The following is a 21,424-nucleotide window of genomic DNA, read 5'->3' as shown; positions in this document are numbered from 1 at the left end:
CTTCTAGTGAACATGTCTCTATCGATCTTTATCCATCTCTATTTAGTGAACCTGTCGCTTGAGCTTTAATCCACCCAATCTAATCCCTGCAATTCAAGTTATCATAGGTCTTTCCAAAGCAGGTAAAAACAGAAAGTTGCCTTCAGTCTCCTTTTTCTCTGTAGGAGTAGAAAGCACAGTAGTCAAGGAAGGAATGAAGAGCCCTTGTCTTTGTCTCTGCCAGTGATTCCTCCCTTAACCTACCCAAGACCAAGACTTGGTTTTCTCCCGCCTGAAGTAGGGATGATAAGACTTGCCCAGTTTAGTTCACATGCATTTGACAGCATCACCTGGAAAAATGACTGAAAACACACTGAAATATATACATATGTATATATTTCTACATTTATTTTTGTATTATATATTTTTTTCTCTTATAAAAGCCTACAGAGTCCTAAGTTTCATTTCTTTGTTGCTTACAAGTGAGTATAAGAATGGTGCCACATGGATGAATATAAATCCTGAACCAAGGAATGTTCTCATTGGCTCATGGTAGTGAGAGAGTTTAGCAATTTCATGCAAAGAGTGGCTAGACTTTAGCTGTGTTTTAAAAAGCAGGGATATAAATTGAGGCAAAATCTATGAAAGGCAATTGGCGTTATCCAGTAGGATTTTAAACGCACATACCCATTGATAAGGGAATTTTCCATTTTGGAATTTATCACACCATTTATTCTGACTTATGAGTAAAGACAAAGGCATAAGAATATTAGCAATAGTTGCAGGGTAGTATTTAGGTGTATAAAAGGGAGACAGTAATTGTCCATCCACAAGAATCAATTTAAATAGATTTTAGTGCTGTGATGGATTATGAAGACATATGAGTAAGTGAAAACAGCCAGGTATGGAGACATATGCCGTTGGGATAAAAAATAAAACAAGGTTCAAATCTCCAAAAGCCTAAGGATGTGTCTTTGTGAGATCTCACTTTAAATACGCTCACATATGCCCAGGCACCTACTTGAGGAGAGTAGTTGTTTCTCTCGGGAAGAAATGTGTATATTCCCATTATTGCACTATTTGGATTTTTTTTATCATGTGTTTATGTGATTTGTTTTTTCAAAGAAGAAAATAGAAGTACAAATGTAGGACAGATTATTTTTTTAAATGGAAATTTGTGATTTTTTTAGATTTTTTTATTTATACATATAAGACCTGGGGTGCAGGCCAGAGGTGCAGGGGGTGAGAAGATTCATCTGAGACAAAGTGGGGAGCAGAACAGGAGGATCTACTGAAATTCACTGCTGAGGGGAGCAGCGGGCAAGACAGGCGAGGTCTGCTGTGCCCTGTGGGTCACCTCCCTGGCCAGGGATTGAACTCGGGCATGGCAAAATGTAGGACAGATGCTTAATCTGCTAATTAGTATCTTATTATCTTGCACTTTCTACAAACAGGTGTTAAAAAATATCTGAGACAAAAAGTAAGGTCTTTTCCATTTTTCTCTTTGAAAAGCAGCAATGGTTTATGAGAATGGCCATGTCTTTCCAGTGCATATGGCTTAAAATTTGAATGTTGACTGAGACATTGTCTTTATTTTTTAATGGGTTTCTATGATTTCTATTTGAGGTGTTGTTTCTTCATTTGTAAATATCTTCCCCTCTTATAAGGAGATGTAGCTAATGTAGAAGATCTTTGTAAAAACTAAAACCACTTCTTGCTTTTTCTTTTGTACCAGTCAAAGCTTTATATGTGACTATTTTTGTTTCTTTATTAGAATCTGTTAATCTATTTTGAACTAATTCTTCCCTGAAATGTAATTTTGGGAAAATCTCCTGAAACTAATATTCTCAATTGATGCTTGGCACAATTAAAAAAACAACAACAGTGAAATAACGAACTTCCTTATTATCAAGCCATTTAATCAGCTGATCTCCTATTTTCTTTGGTTGTTTTGATATTTCACTGAACACATAGTAATGAATCCCAACCTTAAATGAACCTAAGTTCAGATTAGTTATTTTAAGTGCTTTCACTCTGTCCGGACCTGGCCCCTGGCTGTTTGGTGCTTTTTTTTTTTTTTTTTAACCTTATCAGGGTTATGAACTTAATGTTTTTGCATTCATAAACAAACTCAAAGCTCAACGGGCATATATTTCTGAAATTTCAAATACATTGTTAAACAAATAATCAAATTGCTTGGCTCAAATGCTTACATGCTTTCAGGGCTCCATATGAGTTTCATTTATAAAGACGTTTGTTCATTAATATTTACTTTAATGATTATTTTCTTTTGGATTATGTCTGAGCATATTCCCCCCACCAAAAAAAAATATGTCTAAACTGTGTGACTGAAAAGAAAAATATACACTGGCTGGACTCCTTTTCCTCCCATCACATGTACATATGAATTACACATGTATGTATATTCATACACATAGTCATGTAGATAGCTACACATGCATGTATATGAATATATGTCTTCCATATAACTATAAATATTGGTTCAACTGTTTTATTTTTCACCATTATACATTGGTCTGAATGTATAATGTATAAAGGCTTTCAATTAAAGCCTTAAGTCAATTTGGAAAGATCTAGAATTACAGAAATGGGCAGTTAATATACAAATGCATCATGAGGGCTGGAGCAGGCAAATCATGAACCACCCCAAGATGACCCCAGAGCTTTCCTTGTATTCTTGTCCAAGCCCTCAGCTCCCAACAACCAAGATGACTTTTGCCCCCTCCTTCCCTTCTCTTCCTCCTATTCTCCCTGCTCCTCTCTCTTATTCCCCCCTCCCTCATCACGATGCCACTTTGTCATTGACATGGAAACACCTGCTCTGTGACTATACCTTTGTATGGAAGTAAATGGTCGCTCTGGGTGTAGAGAATAAGGATCTGTGAGAACCAGGGCTGAGTCCTCCCAGAGGGTATGCACATACTGTGTCTGTAGAAAGCATTACAGTGAGGAAAATACCTGATGTTGGAGTAGCTCTAAAGAGAAGGGCCTCCCTTGTGGCCTAGGGATCTCAGCGCTATCACTACTGTGACCTGAGTTCAGTCAGGGCCAGGGACCTACCCACATGGTGCAGCTGACCACTCCTATCTCGCCCACTGCTCCCCTCAGCGGTGTATTTCAGTGGATCTGTCTGTTCTGCTCCCCACTCTGTCTCTGGTGAATCCTCTCACCTCCACACCTCTGGCCTATACCCCATTTTTTCTATGCATAAATAAATCTTAAAGAAAAGTTGCTAAAAATGGGAAAAGGGCTCAAGTAATTTAAATTCAGAGGTTCTCTAAGAGACACATTAGCAACACCATCTAGAAAGAACACTTTTAACTGAAAGTCCAATGCTGTGTGCTGAGCACTGACCCAGCAGGGGCTCAGGGAGGGAGACACGCCCCCCCCTGGCTGACCTTGGAGGAAAAGCAAGAAGGTCCTAAAGCCAAACTTATAATTTAAATTAGACTTCATTATGTGCTTAGAGCTTTCGTGACTATAGTAAGTTGTTCACAACTTAATAACAACTAATTCTTATCAAGACTGAAAAGTTGCAGATGATTCTGATTCAAGCAAAGTGGCTTACAAGGAAACTTTTTAAAATCCAAGCTCAGTTAAGATGGTTCTGTTCACAGGATCATCAATCCTTTTACTATCAAGCCTCGGTGGAAGTTGTTTGCCTTTTAAATGTATCAGGAAGAGTCTTTTCCTTTCACAGATTCAAATGTAAAGGTGTAAAAAGGAATTCTCTTGAGTTAGAGAAAACAAGAGCACTTGTTTCGCTGTGCATGTCATGCAGCTCGCAAAGAGATGAATTCCAAAATACTCAATCAGATGTTTTACTTTCTAGAGTGGAAAGAAGTTCACTGGCCCTTGTGGAGGAAGAGATTGCTCCGTTTGCCACTGCTTTCCTGAAAAAGGGTCTCGGGTAAGTGATGGAAAATCAACATGAAGGCTGAGCAGGGGAGGGAAAACATAAACTGTCATTTAAGCAAGATGAATCAGCCGGAGAGCCTCTGGGCAACACTGGCTGTAGTCAGCGATGTGAATCGATCACTTGAAATTGTTAGATGGTCTTACAACAATAAATTTTTAAAAATCACCATGGAGGACATATTGAATTTTGAGCCATTATGAATACTCACCATTATGTGGTCCCAGATTCTTAACATGTTTTGGTTGTCATTGTTACAGGCAACCCCAGTGTGAAATGGGTTGGCCTGAGTGCGGGGCCTCACTCACGAGCTTAAAAAAAAAAAAGTAGGAGATGCAACTGCAGGCACACAAAAAGGTTAATAAAGGGTTTATTTACAAAAAGGGGAAAATGAAAATAGGATTAACTCAGGGAGAAATAGAGAGAAATTGGTGAATGCGTCCTGCCAGTTCTGCCGAGCTGGGACCCCAACAGCACATGAAAGCTGGAGAGAAACCAGGAGACCCCCCAGGCCCACATGTCTGGTTATACAGAAAAGCTGGCTGCTGGACCCCACCCTCAGCTCCCAGCATCCTCCCTCTGGTGGTGATGGCATCATGGGATTTGTAGTCCTTAGTGTCTTGGCTCTCTTTGGCCTGGGGTGGCGGTGGGGTCCATAAAACCTGAGTTTGTGGAGTCTGTTCAGGACATCCTCTCCCCAACCACATCATCAATGTTTACACCTTTGACAACGTTTTTTGCATCCTGATAAGCAATCCCAAGTGTGTCAGACTGCTGGGTAGTCTTAGAGACAGTCTGGGAATCAGCAAATCACCCAACGTCTTATACAACATTAGTCTTGTGACTTGCCTGCTGCAGAAAGGGCTCTGATGTGCCTGATCCCAAAGGGCTCTGATGTGCCCGATCTGTAAGAATCCACAGCGACATGAAGCGCCACCTCTCCACAGCAGGGGCCATCTATTCCCCTCCACATCTCCTTCCCTATTCCTTGCACACACTAGGTGTGCGAGCTGTGTGGTCTCCGTTGCCAGCTGCGCCTGAGAAGCAGCCACCGGCCCAAGCATACTTTAGACAAGTCCCCTCTGCCTCACTTTGTTTCTTCCTCACGCCATTACAAGGTGGTGACCAGAGTTTACCTTCAACTTTTTCCAGCCACTTTTGTGATATAATTTCACAACAACATCTCAAGGAGACTAAGTTGGGGCACTAAAAACTAGCATTTTAAGAAGCACTTCAGCCTTTCCCATGTGATGGACAGGTTACATGAGATGGGGGGAGGCGAGAGGCCAGGGCGGCTGTGGGGTGAGGTGGTTAATATAAACACACCAAGAGTGTACAGATGAAAGAGAAAACAAATCAGTGAGTCTAAATTTTACAGTCTTTTGAGCTTAAGACAGAAGTCGTTGGCTCAATTCAAAAATCAGTCTAACAGAGTGGCAGGAAGGGCTTGAACCCACTAAAGAACGGGGGGCGGGGGGGTGGTGGTTGCTTTGATGAAACCCCTGGGTGTGGGCTCTGGTTTAAATGAGAATAAAGTACATGATACGAATATCAAATACCATCCAGGGAAACTAGCCGCTTGTGAGCTCACAGAACTTTAGTTTTGTGACTTTTAAATACAAAGAGGTCAAAGGACTTAAAGCTCAAACACTGCCTGTTATGTGGTTTGAGAGCTGATACTCACACATCAGCAAATCAGTTTCCCTCTGGGATTTTCAAATCACTAAAAAAATGTGCAAGCGTTTCCTGCAGTCTCGTTCACGGACCCGCCTTGCTCCCGGGAGCCCGCCTTCCATGATAAAACTGGAATTTACTTGGGAAGTTCCCATCTTTGTTAACATTTCTCATATGGTCATATTTGCTCACACCATTCTAGAATTCTGTCCTTGTCTCTCCCTGCTGTCTTCTCATCCACCGTCTCTGGCTCAGGGCCATCTTTTCACGCCCCAAAGTTCACATAAGTCAACGAGGTCATATCTTGACATAAGTAAGTTCCAAGGACAACTGAGATTTTTGGGGTCACCTTTCTCCCCTGAGAACTGACCCCCTCACTCATTTTTGTCCTCATTGGAAAACTCCTCCACGAGTGCAGCCACCTGGGGTGACACACTCAGGGGACAGCAGGTGACCTGGGGGCCGGTGAGACCCTTGGCCTTGGGACTGTGGGAGCCCGACCACTCACTGGTTGAGTAAACGCCTCAAAATTTGGAATTAAAAAACAAAACATAGTGCCTGAGGGTTGAGCAAACTTCCCTAAGAACGCACCTTGTCTGCTGCTAGTTTGCAGTGCTGCCTTGGCTGGTTACGGGTTCCCTGTCAGGAATATCAGACTTGTTTTGTTTTGTTTTATATATTTTTACATCATTTTTCATTTTTGCACAATGTATGCATTTTCATCTTGGTTATATTCCCCATACAGTTCCCCCCCCCCATTTTGACCCTAATCCCTCCTCCCTGCCACCCCCAGTGTGTCTCTGATTGATAGTTGCTTGTTCATTGGAATATTACTCCGCCATCAAAAAAGATAAACACATGCAGTTTGCAGCAACATGGATGGAGCTGGAAGGGATCATGCTCAGCGAAATAAGCCAGAAAGAAAAAGAAAAATACCAGATGGCCTCACTCATAGCAGGAATTCAGAAAACCTAAATAAGGGACCAAGAAAAAGACTAATTATAATAAAGTAAAAATCAGCCTTGATTTTGAATGAAAAGTGGGAAAACCTACAAGAGTGAATTTTCAGATGTGGAGTTTCTTCAGCAGGCGCTGGCGGAGGGATGTCTCAGCAGGCGTTGGGGGGCTGGGAGGGTTCACGCCTGTGATTTAGGCCCCGTAGCCGATTAATAATCCCAGCGGCGGGGCGGCAGCAGCCGCGCATTTGTGACCAATAGGCCCCGCTGCCCACCTGCCCCTCGCTGCCCAGCATCTCCTCCAGGCCAGCAAGCTGGGTGCACGGTTAAGTGATGCTGCAGTGCCACCTAGTGGCATCGCTATAGAATTACACTCCAGCGTTAGAAAGGCGGGAGAGGCGTGTTGAGTAATTTCAGCTACAGAAGTCTTAGTGACCAGGGCATTCCAGGAGCATATGTTTAGAATATATACTGTGCAAGGCGTGGCCCAGGGGCTGGGGTGGCAATTAAGATGTCCCTGACCTCAAAAAGCTTCCTAGAAGACATCACCCCAAGCAGATGTTAAAGCAGCAGGCACGAGACAATAATGAAAAGCAGGTGTGGGTGACTTAGGTGTTCATGATAGGTGGGCATGAGAGTTTGCAGGTGAGTCAGTTACTAGGGACGGGGGTTAAAGGGATGCAGCAACCTCGCGGTCGGATGCACCGGGTACCTCGCGGTCGGATGCACCGGGTTCGAATCGCCACTTCCCCAGCTGAATGGCCTTGAGGCAACTGCTTCATGTCTCTAAGCCTTGGTTTCCCCATCTGGAGACAAAGAAGCCGTTATGGGGTGACTTTCTGCTTTATGGGTGTAGGATTCCATGAGAACTTTGTGTAGTACCATCTTATGCCTGGAACAGAGTAAATGCTCAGAGAATGTTCTAGACAATCACCATCATCACCACCATTATCCTTTTTTGTTGGAGGAAAGGAGAATCTGAGCTCCAGATGAAAAAAGATGCCATCACCTTGGGCAAACCCCAGGCACAGCGAGCAGAGAGGAAGGTGTGGTGTGGGAGCCACAGGACTGGGGTTGACTGGGATCCCTGTGGTAGGTGTTGAAATAATGACACGGGAAGGGAAGATTAGCTGACAGTTGTGTGTGGGAACAGGACACGACTGGAGGTAACACTGGTGGGAGGCTATGTTCCCACATGAGATTTCAGTCAATGAAAGATGGGGTGCATTTGATCAGACGATGGACCTGGAGAATGAGGGAAAGCAGGAGAGTCAGATGCAGGAACAGTGATGCTACCTGCCCAGGGAGGGGTGAAGAGGAGGGAAACCAGAGATGAGTGCTGAGCTCACCTCTGACATCATGAGCATGAATACAGGGAAGGAAATCCAAGGAAGCTTCTAGAAAGCCAATAGAGAGATAGGACGGGGCTAGAAAATTAGATTTGAATACCACAAAATAGAGGTCTTGAATTAATTTAACCAGTTTCCTAAGGAAAGTTTGTGAATGAATATAGAGCACATCAAGGTGAGTTTTTAAAAGTTTAAAATAAGAGGAGGCTGGAGGGATTGAGACTTCGAAGCAGGTGTGGGTGAGTGCGGCTGGGTGCAGGGACTCCGCTGGGCCTGACCGAGGTCGCGGGACAGAGCTCCGCTCCCGTGGTGTGTGCAGCTGAGGAATTATGGCAAGCAGACTTCCTTCCTTATCTGCCTGGGGTCCACCCTTCTCAGTGCTCCTGGGAGGATGAGGGAGGTGAGGTCTGGAGGATGATGGACACATCACCCAGCTTAATAAATAAATTCCTTCCTCTTCCCACAATACCTTTGATATTGAGGGTGATCTGGAAATTTGTGTGTAATCAATATAATAAAAGCAGCTTTTATTCATTTGTTCATTCATTCATTAATAAACGAGTTAATGAATGAGCACTTATTTATACTTCTTGGTATATGGATTCAGCTTCCGGTTGGGAAAGTGTGGGAAGTAATTGCAGAAAAACTGTGATTGCACCTGCCATTGTGGTTGTCTGTCTAGTAGTTTCTCCCAATCCTCATGACACTAAAATGACAGTTTCTTAGATTGTTGTTTCTTAGATTATTTGCTTCTGGGTCAGAGAGGTCAGTGGCAGTCCAAAGAACTGATTTGAAGACCTAGGTCTTTAAAATGCACATGTCCTCTTCTCTGTATGTTCCTTTTCAAGAAAAGAGCTATTTTATTTATTTATGCATACAAGAACTGGGGTGCAGGCCAGAGGTGCAGGGGGTGGGCTGATAGGATTCACTAGAGACAGAGTAGGGAGCAGAACAGGCGGATCTACTGAAATACACTGCTGAGGGGAGACAGGAGAGGTCTGCTGTGCCATATGGGTAGCTTCCTGGCCAGGGATTGAACTCTTGCTGCAGTGGCTGCCAATATCTTCGTGGTGCTGAGACCTAACCCCTTGCACCACTAGGGAGGCCCTGTAATTTCCTTCTACCAAGTTCTTATGCAGTAAAAATAATTTGATTTGAGCGCCCTCAAGAGGCCTACCCACCACACCTGATTCACAAGGCACAAAAGCTGAAGGAATGTTCTGGCCTCAGAAAGTCAGGCAGGGCTGAGCCTGAGTTCATCTGGGCCATTGTCTTTATTTGCACAGCTGCCCCCCCCCTTGCCCCCCAGCAGTGGGAGGGAGCACGTAGACTGTCAGAGGGCCTGGTCTCAGCCTGGCCTGGTGGCTTCCCTGGCCTAGGTCTCCTCAACTGTCCAACCCATCAGCATTTCAGGATTCAGTGAATCTCTTTCCTGGCTCACAATCTCACCCTGAAAGTTGGCATCCCTGCAGGTGGCCCCAGGCACCCAGGAGCAACAGAGAAAAAACAGACACTAAACCTGAAGGTCATTTTTCCTTTTTGCCCAACTCCTGGGCAGCAGCCACTGGGCATCCTGTCATTACTGCCGGGGGAGGGTGCGTGGTTAGGATGCAATATTTCTTTAAAAAAAGGTTTTTTAAAAAGATACAAAATCCTTGTGATTATTTAATTATTTAATGATTCTCTAAGCTGTAGAAGTATCTTTTATGGGCTTATTACTTATGCCTGTTCATCCTGTTAATTCCGTTCTAGTTCTATCAATCAGCAAGCTCACATATTTACACGTTCATGTAGTTTTTTTAATGGCTCCCTCCTTGTATGTGAAATAATTTCACAAAAATGGAATTATCCTCCTGATGGCTGTGGATAAATTATTTACTCCAATTGGATGAACGAGTGAGTATTTCAGAGATCGGTGTTTGGGAAATTTTTGTGAGCAGTTTTCTGACAGATTAAGTAGTTTTATGCAAGGTTGAGTGTATTTCTTTTAAAAAATTATCCCATAATAAAACACTTATTAATGGGCCTAATGGCACTAAATGTAAAACAAGCCAAATCTTGCAGTGACTGTAAAAAAGTAGCATTTAGTGGTGCTGGTTTCTCCATCTACAAAGTAGGGGAGTATTTGCCATTCACATGGCGGGCATGAGGGCGGCAATGCTGTGTCTCAACTCAGCTACAAAGACCCTGAGGTGGCTGCCGGGGTCATGGCCTGGGGGGCCTCTGCTCCTGGTGGGGACCTCACGTAGCTACTGACGTGTTCCTTCTGCCAGTTCAGGGCTCGAGAAGGCGCTGTCCTCAGGCTGGCGTCTCCTGGGTGGGGGGGTATAGGGGTCCACCTTTCTTGTCACCATGGCCTTGGGCCTCTAGAGTCTGTCCCCCAGGTCCAGAGGGTGTAGGGTTGGGGACACATAGATGATAAGACATCTTGGTATTTCCGGGTTTGGGGGCTCCTTTATGTGCCTAGGTTTGGGGGCTCCTCAGTCCTTAGTGATGGCCATGAAAGATTCCAAAGCCAGGTCTTTAGCAGGAACAAGAGCAAAGTCCATTTGGAGACAGATTGAAAGGAGACCTGGGGAGAGTCCTGGCGGGCAGAGTTTAGGGAAGAACAACTCCAAGGCAAGATAGGGGGGCTTCTGGCTTAAATGGTACACAGCGAGCTGCTCACCCCACCTCTTCTTGGGTGCACTGTGCGGGCACTCCAGGGGTGTTGATTTATCAGTCCAGGCAGCAGTTTCTGAGTTGCTCCCCTTCTTCTGTGCTCCTGGGGTGTAGCCAGCCAGCAGCAGGTTGGGGCAGGCGTCTGCCATCCCCACTCTGCTGGTTCTTGCTTTCCTGAGGTTTATCAGCCTGCCTCTAGGTTAGGGTAGGGGGCTGTCCTCTCCCCTCTGGGCGTTTCTAGGCTCTCCTCTGGAAAGCGTTTCCCTGTGGTCCCGTAGGCACTGCCCTCCCTGCCCTGAGTGCCCACCCCTGCAAGGGGAGAGAGGAGGGAATACAGAGGTGTCTTGGGGAAGCATGTGAATCTGAAGGGTGTGTGGGGGTGCAGAGACGGGGGTCATTCCACATGGGTATGGAGAGGTGACAGGAGGGACATCCCTGGCTCAGGACGACACAGTCTGTGAGGGGTAGAGCTTGTCCCCAAGTGACAAGGACATACGTGCGCAGAGCAGGGCCAGGGAGGCCTGGGGTGAGGAAGCGTGTCAGTGTCACTTCCTAATGCAAATAAGCGCTCCTTGCTTGCTTGCTTTCTAGAAGCATTTCAGGCGCCCCTTTCTCAAGCCAGGATACGTTCCTGTACAGATGGAGTTTTATCATCCTTGCACTGTGCTAACTATTTCCACTTCCCCACGCTTCCATTAGCCTCGGGATTCGGCCTCGCATGTCTAGAATGAAAAGCATTAAGGAAATGTGTAGCCAGTTAATTGGCTGCCACTTTCTTACCCTTTACGTCCAGATGTGCACCTTATGATGTTTCTAAATAACACACGATGATAAGCTACAGCATTCACACAGACAATTTGAAGAGTTTTCTTATAAATTACGTGGAAGACGAGAAGATAATTCCTAAACTTAATGAGAATGCTTGGTTCCTGGACCTTATTCTTAGGGAAAAAAAAAGGGAGCTTTTAACTTATGTTAATTAATCTTGCCAAGTAAGATTAATTTGCATAGGTACAAAAGGTCAGCTGAAATCATTTATTCTCACGTGTAGATTGTAGTTTAGACTTGGGCGACATCCTCAAAATGCCCCCAAGTGGCTCGTGCCTCCATCATTATCTTTTATATTTTATTGCTGTCTTTTGTGTAGCACATCTTTATACGTTTAAGCTCCCTTGAAAATGGTGAGCTCTGTGGCTTTTATGGGTATTCGCTAGATCGCCGCTATTATCATGATGGATGATGAGGAAAAAGTAAGAAAAAAGGGCAGGACGTGTGAAGTGCCATTTTGACTTTGGAGCATCGGGCGGATGCTGTCGGCCGTGAATAATGTTTGTCAAGTCAGCGACTTCCCGGGGAAGGCGAGGCGGTCCTTCATCTCTGTGATACGCGTCGCCTCTGGGAGGGCAAGAAGTTCCCCCAACACTGCGGCCTCGTCCTGCCTCGCGTTTCACGTGAGACCCGACAATGTGCCCTTTCTTGCTGTCAAGAATATCCCTCTAGAAACGCTCACCAGTAAACAAACATTTGGAGAAAATGTTTGTTCCTTTGTTTCTAGGCAGGTGGGATCACACGCCATGAGTCTGTTTTTCCGCCTGGACCGGGAACTGGTGGGAATCACGGTCGCTTTCGTGTGCCAGGCAGCATGCTACACCCTTGACATCTATTATTCTCTGTGTGTCCAAAGCCACGGACAGACGAAGAAGCTGCGGAACAGAGAGGTTAAGAAACGTGCCCAAGGTCACACAGCTGGGAAGTGTGGGCCTGGGGTTTAGAGACGGGGCTGACGGCAGAGCCTGGCCACTCAGAATTGCTGCTTCTCCCTGGTGCGCATCCCAAGGATGTTCTTCGTTCCTCTTCCATGCCCGCGCCGCGTGCATGTCCCTGGGGCCTGTGGCGTCAGTGCCCCCAGGGTTTCCAGCTGTCAGCGGCTGCTTCTCTTTGTCTGAGGCTTGTTCAGAGGTGACTGTGGGCCCCTCACCTTGGGGAGGGCCACCCTCAGCCTGTGTCCTGCCTGGTGCCAGCACCCCGCTCACAGAGAGCTGCTGCCCTGCAGTGGGGACAGACTCAACACCAGACCTTCGTGGCTGCTTGCCCTTCTCCGTGTCATGTCGCTGCTGCCTCCTCAACCCTCCATTATCCAGCAGACCCTTCTCTCTGGCTCCTCAGCCAAGGTCCTGCTTCTGGGCCCCTGGACAGACGGAGACAGGCTGTGTGGTGTATGAACGTTCCGCAAGGGACTCCACCAGTCTCATTTGGGCAGATTTCCAATTTTTACTGCTAGGACAGATGACCTGTGGTGAGCGTTCTCGAATCATTGTTCGGGCCCAGCAGGGCTGTTGCCCCAGGCCCCAGGCAGGGCCCTGTCCTGTGTGTGGGCCTGGTCAGGGCGGGCAGCGTGTGTCTGGGGCAGCCCGAGTGTGGACCCGGCCTGGGTGGGTCCCCAGATGGTTCTTCCATTTGGAGTGTTCACTGGCCCTTCATTCAATGTGGGGGTGACCATACGAGGGGTCTGGGGTTCATGCTTAGGGCCTGGTATTGGGCGCCGTGGCTGCAGCCTGGTTCCGGGTGGGGGCGGGGGACACTCCCACTCCTGCTGGCCAGCCTGGTGGGAGCTTGTTCACGGATCTCACGAGACATGTGGCCAGAACACGGCCCCAACTCTGATTTGGGACTCGCTTTTTTAAATGTCATGGAGTTTTATAGAAATTACATTTTATACAGTTAGAAGATTCTTATTTAGGTGAGCTCTCCATAGAACATTCTGCCCTGCTCCCCCACCCCATCGAAGGGGCAGCTCTCCCTGCTTGTCCTTGGTCCTATGCACACTTGGGGCCAAGCTTGATGGTTCAACATGGCCCAGAGACATGGTGGGGGGCAGGTCAGACCAGGCAGCCCTTGCTCATCATGCATTTATCAATACGTGTGGGGAGAGGGGAGTCATATAAGATAATTTCTCTTAAATATTTTGGGGAAATGTAAAGAAGCACAAAAAGTTGCAGGTGAGGGCCTCCCTGGTGACTCAAGGGGTTAAGGCGCAGCGCTATGAAGCTATCGTCACAGCAGCCACTGCAGCACACATTCGATCCCCAGCCAGGGAGCTGACCCACATGACACAGCAGACCTCTCCTGACTCACCCGCTGCTCCCCTCAGCAGTGTGTTTCAGTGGATACACCTGTTCTGCTCTCCACTCTGTCTCTGGTGAATCTCTCATCCCCTGCACCTCGGGCCTGTACCCCAGCTCTTGTATGCATAAATAAATAAAATAAATCTTTTTAAAAAAAGTTGCAGGTGACATCCTGCCTTCAGATGAACACTGCGATGCTCTCAAGTGGTCATGAAATAACATGGGTTCTGACGTGTGTAGATGTCACAGCTAGCTGGACAGATGCCAACATACCGGGTGCATGTGCTCAACCCCTGTGTTTTGGGCAAAGTCTTATCGAAAACTCCTCACCATGAAGCTTCTGTTTCTTTCACACAAGGGCCTGATCCCAGGTTTGCCAAGCAAGTTACTTACAAAACCACAGGGATCAAAGATGCTCTACCCACATCAAACTGTGGACTGAGATGAGGTTAGACTGTGCCTTAGAAACCCAGGTTGGGAGTTTTGAGTTTACTCAAATAGCTTCATTGTTCCCACACCCTGTTTTATAAAAACATGAGTAAATTCGCCAGAGTTTACTCTGAATTTACTGCACAGAGTCACTGTGTATGTCATAAAAATCACATTTGAGAGAATCCTTGAGTCACCATTCACACACCCCCTTCCTGACCGAGTGGGGCCAGAGTGTGTCTCCCAGGGGTTAGGCTGGACCTTCAGGCCTGTGAGGTGGTCACTGCTGACCACTGACCCTTATTCACTCAAAGGGGATTTCCCTGCCACGGTCTGTGGGACACGGGTGCTGGGAAACATAAGGCACCCCAGCAGCCCTGACCCACAGAACCCTTGGTGTTCTGCGGAGAGAGCTCTGGGGGAGGGGGAAGCACTCGGGAGGCCGGAGGGCCATGGACGCAGGTGTGAGTTTCAGATCTGCTGCAGCCATGCAATGCAGGAATTGACCCTGGATGTGATGTGGGTATAACAGGAGGGGGAATATCAAGGCCAGCGCTCAGGATTACCTGGCCGGATTCAGTGGGTAGACAGAGGATCAGATTTTGAGGGAAAGCCAAGAGATCCGTTCTGGATATTTTTGAAGTTGGAGAGCCCACTGTGTCCACGGAGCTGCCAAGGGGGGACTGACCATGAGGGAAGTCTGAGCAGAGTACAGAAGTGGGGGTATTAGAATGCACGGCTCCTAGAAGTTCAGTCCTGGAGGGAAACTTGTCTGTAGGATTGTGAAGAAGGGAGCCTGGGGCAGAGGGAAGCTACCTCACGGGGTGGTGGGAAGAGAGCTTGTCTGAGGTCAGACTCTTTCCTCCCGACCAGAAGGGACATGAGACTCGCAGGTGTGTCCACAGAACAATAGCTGACACCAGCTGGGTGTCTCTATCCAGCTCATCTCAGCGCGGGGCTGGCAAGAAGGGGCAGGGAGCTCCTGGTTTCTGCTGAAAATCTCCTCTGTGGGTCCCGCAGGCCACTGAGCTCACGAAACTTCACCTAAAATAAAAGGGGACCTTTTCATTCCTGGAAAGTTGGATAAACAGAATGTGACAGGGAGAGCGCATTCCAAATTATAGTAAGAAATTAGGTAAAAGTAGCAAAAAAGGAAGTATTTCCCCCTAGGAGGGCAGGCAAATCATTAACCATTTGAAGTAGATAATCTGCTTTTTAACGTAAGGTTAACTTGTGTCACTGATTCAATGGTAATAAGATATTCATGTTTTTAAGTTCCTTGATCGATGTTGATGAATGTCATTGACAGAATGAAAATAGTAAGAGAACCATAAACATTATGGATGTATGTGTGTGAGCATGTGTGTGTGAGCGTGTGTGTATGCTGTAATTCAAATTTATGAAATGTATGGTACAGCTTCAATTCAGCTCAAGATAGAGGCAATTTTGTATTCCTTATTGTACTTAATTGCTCATTTGTGTTTTTATTACAGTTTGCTCAGACTCTAATTTTCCAGTCTTTTGCCAGCCCCGTGACTATACATGTGTACGTGTGTTATAAGATATGACTTAAAATTCACTCTCCTATACACACATACGCACTTCTAAAATCTTCCTTCCTAGGGTTACCCAGGACCTCCTGGGCCACAGGGCCCAATTGGACCCCTGGGATGTCCAGGACCCATCGGGATTCCAGGAGAGAAAGGATTAATAGGTGACATCGGTCCTCCAGGAACAGCAGGCCACAGGGGAGATAAGGTAAACCTCTTAGGGAAAGGTTCATCTTAACCTCTCACCAGCTGCTCTGCCAGATATTTTATAATCACAAATACTCGAACTTTAAATGACATCTGAACGCCTCTTAATAATCAATTCTACTTCCCTTTCCAGAAGAGTATGCCTTCTTCTCTGTGCGCTTAAGTGAGGTGTTGAGTGGCTTCACAGCTTTTAAAAAAATCACATGACATTATAGTTTTATATTGAGCTTTTCTTTTTCCATTCAGTTCTATAGCTTAGAGATCATTCTATAGCAATTTATGTAATTTGGGCTTACTCCTGTAAAAATGCTACATAATATGCCACAGCGTGGATAAACCCATAATTTATTCCCTATTGATTGATGAGCATTTGAGCTTCTCCCCCAGCTTTGTGGAGGGAAAATGTGTGCACAAACTCCTGTAAGTTAGTGGTGTTTACCTTTAAGAATTTGCTTTTCCAGGACAGAAATAGTCCAGGAATTTCAGGCATGAATATTTTCTTTGCAATGAAACTGCCAAGTTTGCTTCTGAAGTACACAAAGAAAGAACATTGATTCTTAAACATTGACATTTACGATCATTAATGTAAAAATAGATCACAGTTATTGTTGAGTGTTTATAATTTTTCTGTTTTTTGCTTTGTTTTCTGGGATTTTAGGGTCCAACAGGTGTTCCTGGATTTCCAGGTTTGGATGGCATACCTGTAAGTATCCTGAGGTTTTCTCCAGTTTTTAAAAGAATGGAGAAACATTCCAAACCCTTAAAACATCATAACCCTCAAAATCACACAACATACACACACACACACACACACACACACACATGCACAGCAACTCTTCTGCAGGGTCTTATTTTAAGCCTGATACCAAAATATTTTAGTCAAATAACAAGGTTGTCAAAGAGGTTAGAGAAAAGCATCCCAACATGTGAGTTGGAAATAAATGTATGAAAAATTTCATTTCTCACTAGGTCCCAACATTGGAAATGGGCTTGACTCATTTCATGTAGGAAAACCAGGTGAAGAAAAAAAGGGAATTTGGGGGCTTTCCAGTTCATCAGAGTCTTTGAAAGTCTTCAAGGAAGGTTTCCAAACAAGTACTCCAAACAAAATTAATTTAAATTGGGTTATATGGAACTTTACTTTTTTTTTTTCACTGTGCAACATTGCTCTTGTGAGTGGGGGTGGAAGTGTCATGCAATGAAACAAGTAGGGACGGGACTCGGGGAGGGAGGAGGCTCCTAGGGGAGGGAGGCAGACGGAGCTTGGGGCACAGGGAGCTTGTTGAGGGGGAGAAGGAAAGAAGGGGAAAAAATCCTCTCCTCTATTGACCCCTAAAAAAATGAACAAAAACAATCTCTTCTCCTCCAGCTACTTGATAAAGTTACAATATAAAGTTTGATTAGTTTGTACAGCATTAGGAATCTGCAACAGAATTTACTCTTGATGCTGACAATTCCATTTTTGTGCAAAGGTTTTACTTTCCATGACATTAACTTATACATCCATTTGCTTCATGTTCTATTCATTTGCTTCATGTTCTGTTCATTCATCACCATTTCATTCCTGGGGGGGCCGGAAATCAAATAAGCAAACCCGTGAGTCACTGCTGCCCTGGTCTGTCCACACGGCACCTCCTCTGTCCATGGACTCATCCATAAATGCCTCGCTTATTTTGTTTCTTGCAGGGGCACCCTGGGCCCCCAGGACCCAGAGGGAAACCTGGACGGGACGGCTACAATGGCTCAAGAGGGGACCCTGGATTTCCAGGAGGAAGAGGAGCTCCTGGCCCAGGAGGCCCCCCCGTAAGACACCCAGTGCTCACCCGAGGGGGAATCTTAGGTTAAATGCTCTGCAGCGGGAACAGGTTCAACTGTTCAAGAAGCAGTGAGAGAGCGTGTGGCTGACGTGGTGAACGGGGGTGATAGGGTGAGAACAGAGGTGGCAAACCTGGGGCGTGAGTGGCCCTACCAGCTGTGGGAGGAGGCCAGGAGGGGGTTGGGAGGAAGCTGGTTTCATTCCATGCCCTGAATGGCTTTAAGGAAGGAGTCGGTAGGTTCTGATTGATGCTCCACGAAGGCTCCCGGCCCCTTTAGTGTCTCCATGGGAGCAAAGTCAGGCCATCTTCTAGAACAGATGAGCTTGGAAAGCTGCGTGTCCTCCATAGGAGCTTCACATATGCAAATAGTAGGATCTTAATGTGATCATCAATGTAAGACATATTAGCATGTTAATTAAGATATTAAATAGGCAAACTTGGGGAGGGGAGAACACTAAGGCATTTCATGCAATTTTTAAATACCTTAATGAAACTTGCCACTGACATACAAAAACCTTCCGAAAGGAACATGCTGTTTTTCCAGAAGTTCATTTTACAAGGTGCCCAGACTATTTGAACACAAATTCTGAAATGGATAAAATCAACTTAAAAAAAATGATTTCTAAGGAACAAAATTATTAGTTAACAATTGCAAAATTGTTTTCTGTAGATTGATACATATGCATTATATTATAAGGAAAAATACAATTTTCCTGCTGAATAATTAGTAAATAGCTATTAATATTTTAGTATTGATTATATCTGATATATGTAAGTTATAAAAAGTATAATAAAAGTATATTATACTTTATTATAAGTATAATAGTATAAGTATATTATATATATATTTATAAGTATAAAAGTATATTATAAAGTGTATGAAAGTATATTATGCATTTATCATATATATATATCATAAATATTTTAGTAGATACTCTGAGTTTGAGATTCCTTAATCGATCTTAACTGAATATCAAATAAATACATCTGAGAACCATAACATGTTAATAACAATGTAGAGAACAAACAGTCCCCACTTGTGAAATATGACTATAATGTAAATTTTCTGCGAGTGATATTTCACATAGAAAAGTAAATACTGAAATAACAGCATGCTTTACCCCCTTTTGATGAGTATTTTCTTTCCAGGGTCCTCCTGGGGAAAGTGGAGAAAAAGGAAATTCAGTGTTCATCGTAGGTGCTATTAAAGGTACTCAGGTAAGCACTGAGCTCCTGGTGGGCCTGAACGTTCCATCTACACAACAGGCGGCCCCTGTAGGGAGCGCACAGGCTGAAACCTGCCCAAGGCTTCACCATTGCCTGGGCCCCATGGGATCACCTTTCTGCTCCTGGGAAGCCCCTTGGTTTTAGCGGCTCTGCTGTAAATCCTGTTACTTTCCAACTATTGCAGGGTTGCAATGGATACGTCCATTTCAGGGCTCTTGACCTTGGCATAGTTGACATTTGGGGCCATATGACCAGGGGGCTGACCTTGGCATTGTAGGATGCTGACCCCTGTCCCTGGTCTCTACCCAGTGCATGCCAAGAGCACCCCACACCGTCCACCCTCACAGTGTCTCCCTGCATGCCATTTGTCACCTGCAAAGAAAAATCACCGTCAGTTTAGAAGCACCGATTTATTGTTCTATTAGTATCTGCATCCAATATAATAGAAGTCACTATAATGAACTCAAAAATAGCACTGTCCTTGACAAATTTAGCATTTTTGTGTTTTTAACAGAGAATGATGCATAGGTACTTAGAAATGAACTCTTGAGATACCACTGGTCTCTCTGATATGAGCAGTCACCGAGAAGGAGGGGATCACGAGCTAGACATCAAGAACAGCAATACAGGACATTTTCAAGATGTGGGCATTTCTCTTAAGGAAGAGTATCCTACGCCAATTAGATGAAAACCTTCCTGGGCTGCTGTCACGACACCCCAAGTGCTGTGCACCCTGGGTGGGGCCCATGGGTGGTGAAATCTCAGTGCATTTAGAATCTGTAGCCTCCGTGCCTACTCATCCTTCTTAGAGAGCAAGAACTATACTTTTGGTTTTCATTTCAATGATATATTAATAAATTTAGCACCCAAATCACGGTTGTTCCAGAAAATGATATGGAGTCTTGGAGGGACCGAGATGACCCTTACATGCTGCTGTGATTCCCAGCCACCCCCTGTGCTCCCCTGAGCCTCATTTCATATCCACTCTGTCATCTTGGTGCTGCTAAGACAACCTGCTATAATAATTTACACGTCAGCACACTGTGAACTGTCTTGTACTGTGCAATATTCGCTACAGTGAATTTTTGTGTAATTGTGTAAGAGCACACAAGTGAGACGGACAGGGAGGCGGATACAGAGAATCATTAGCATCAAGAGAAACAGGATCCCTAATAAAAGTGGCTGCAGATAAAAAAGCTTTGAAAAAAAATGCTCTTACGTGCCTGCAGCCACTTCACACGCCCATTCTGATGACTCCTATGAAAAGCTAAAACAGAAAACAACAGCAGTGACAGTGATGTGGAGAAGCTGGCACTTGCCCTTAAAGTAGGAAGGGGATTCTGACACAGTTACCCCGGGGATCAGCCTCGAGCTCATGTACGTGGATGGAGCCAGTCAGAAAAGCACAGGCGAGGTGCGATCCCACTTGGACTCAGGCCCGCAGACAGAGAGCAGGACGATGGGTGCCTGGGGTGGGGGCAGGGAGGGGGCTTGTGTTTCACGGGAACAGAGTTTCCGCAGGGGAAGATGAAGAATGTTCCCTGGAGCTGGTGATGGGCAACAGGTGAGTGCACTTAAGGCCACAGAGCCAGAGAGCACTGAAGTGACCCCAACGGGACAACTTACAGAAGTGGATTTTGCAATATTTTGCATTTTTAAAAGAGAGCGTGATAGCAAGGGGCTGTACACCCTTTGATTCTTTAAAGTGGAGAATTTTTTTTATATTTTTTTAAAAAAGATTTTATCTATGCATACAAGAGCTGGGGTACAGGCCAGAGATGCGGGGTGGGGTGGAGAATTCACCAGAGACAGAGTGGGGAGCAGAATAGGCAGATACACTGAAATACACTGCTGGGGGAAGCAGCGGGCAAGACAGGAGAGGTCTGCTGCGCCATGTGGGTTTCTCCTCGGCTGGTTGGGGATCGAACTCATGCTGCAGAGGCTGTGGACTGTTTCACAGGGCGGTGCCAACCCCCTGCGCCACCAGGGAGGCCCTAAAGTGGAGCGTTTTAGAGCAGAGTGGCAGAGTCCTGAACAGAGGGTGAGGGGGCCCTACATGGGTTCCCTTTACATCCTCCTTAAGGTGAGGGGGTGCGGGAGGCAAGGCAAGATCTGGCTGGGAGAGCAGAGACAGTTAACCTGATGCAAAGGCACCTTCAGACTAGGAATATGAACACTTTAAACTTAAGGATGAAACAGCATCTCGATCTTGCTGCTGGCACTACCCCAGCAACCTTTCTTGGGTTTCGGCTGAGAAGTAGAACGTGGGGCTTCAGAATGGAGCAAAAGTCTCTTCCCTGGAGCTCTCCCACACCTGGGTCCTCCACACTGGACACTGGAACTGGGTCCAAATGATGCCTGTGTGTCTCCCTGTGTTGACACTGTGTGTTTTAGGGACGAGTTATAATGGACTGTCGCTCTTGCAGGGGGACAGAGGCGCCCCAGGACCTCCGGGCTTGCCAGTAAGTCTCCCCTGTGCTTCTCTCTGCTTCTCTTTGCTCCTCAGCAGTATG

The 21,424-nt window shown here is 45.7% G+C and overlaps 1 protein-coding gene across 1 annotated transcript in view; it reads left to right on the top strand.

The window, feature by feature from the left end:
• The window catches only part of COL4A4 (collagen type IV alpha 4 chain), a gene marked incomplete at both ends in the record, with an annotated part of 95,887 nt that overhangs the window by 5,791 nt on the left and 68,672 nt on the right, over nt 1-21,424 (top strand). Inside the window, 6 exons of the mRNA XM_084227841.1 lie at nt 3,833-3,910; nt 15,734-15,868; nt 16,526-16,570; nt 17,554-17,670; nt 18,834-18,902; nt 21,338-21,373. Coding sequence (XP_084083967.1) covers nt 3,833-3,910; nt 15,734-15,868; nt 16,526-16,570; nt 17,554-17,670; nt 18,834-18,902; nt 21,338-21,373 — 480 coding nt within the window. The remainder of the gene's footprint in view (nt 1-3,832; nt 3,911-15,733; nt 15,869-16,525; nt 16,571-17,553; nt 17,671-18,833; nt 18,903-21,337; nt 21,374-21,424) is intronic.

This window comes from Talpa europaea (genome assembly GCF_964194135.1).
Source record: "Talpa europaea genome assembly, chromosome: 1".
Classification (NCBI taxonomy): Eukaryota; Metazoa; Chordata; class Mammalia; order Eulipotyphla; family Talpidae; genus Talpa; species Talpa europaea.
The sequence above is the reverse complement of the archived record's forward strand: the minus strand, read 5'-3'. Positions and strand labels throughout refer to the sequence as shown.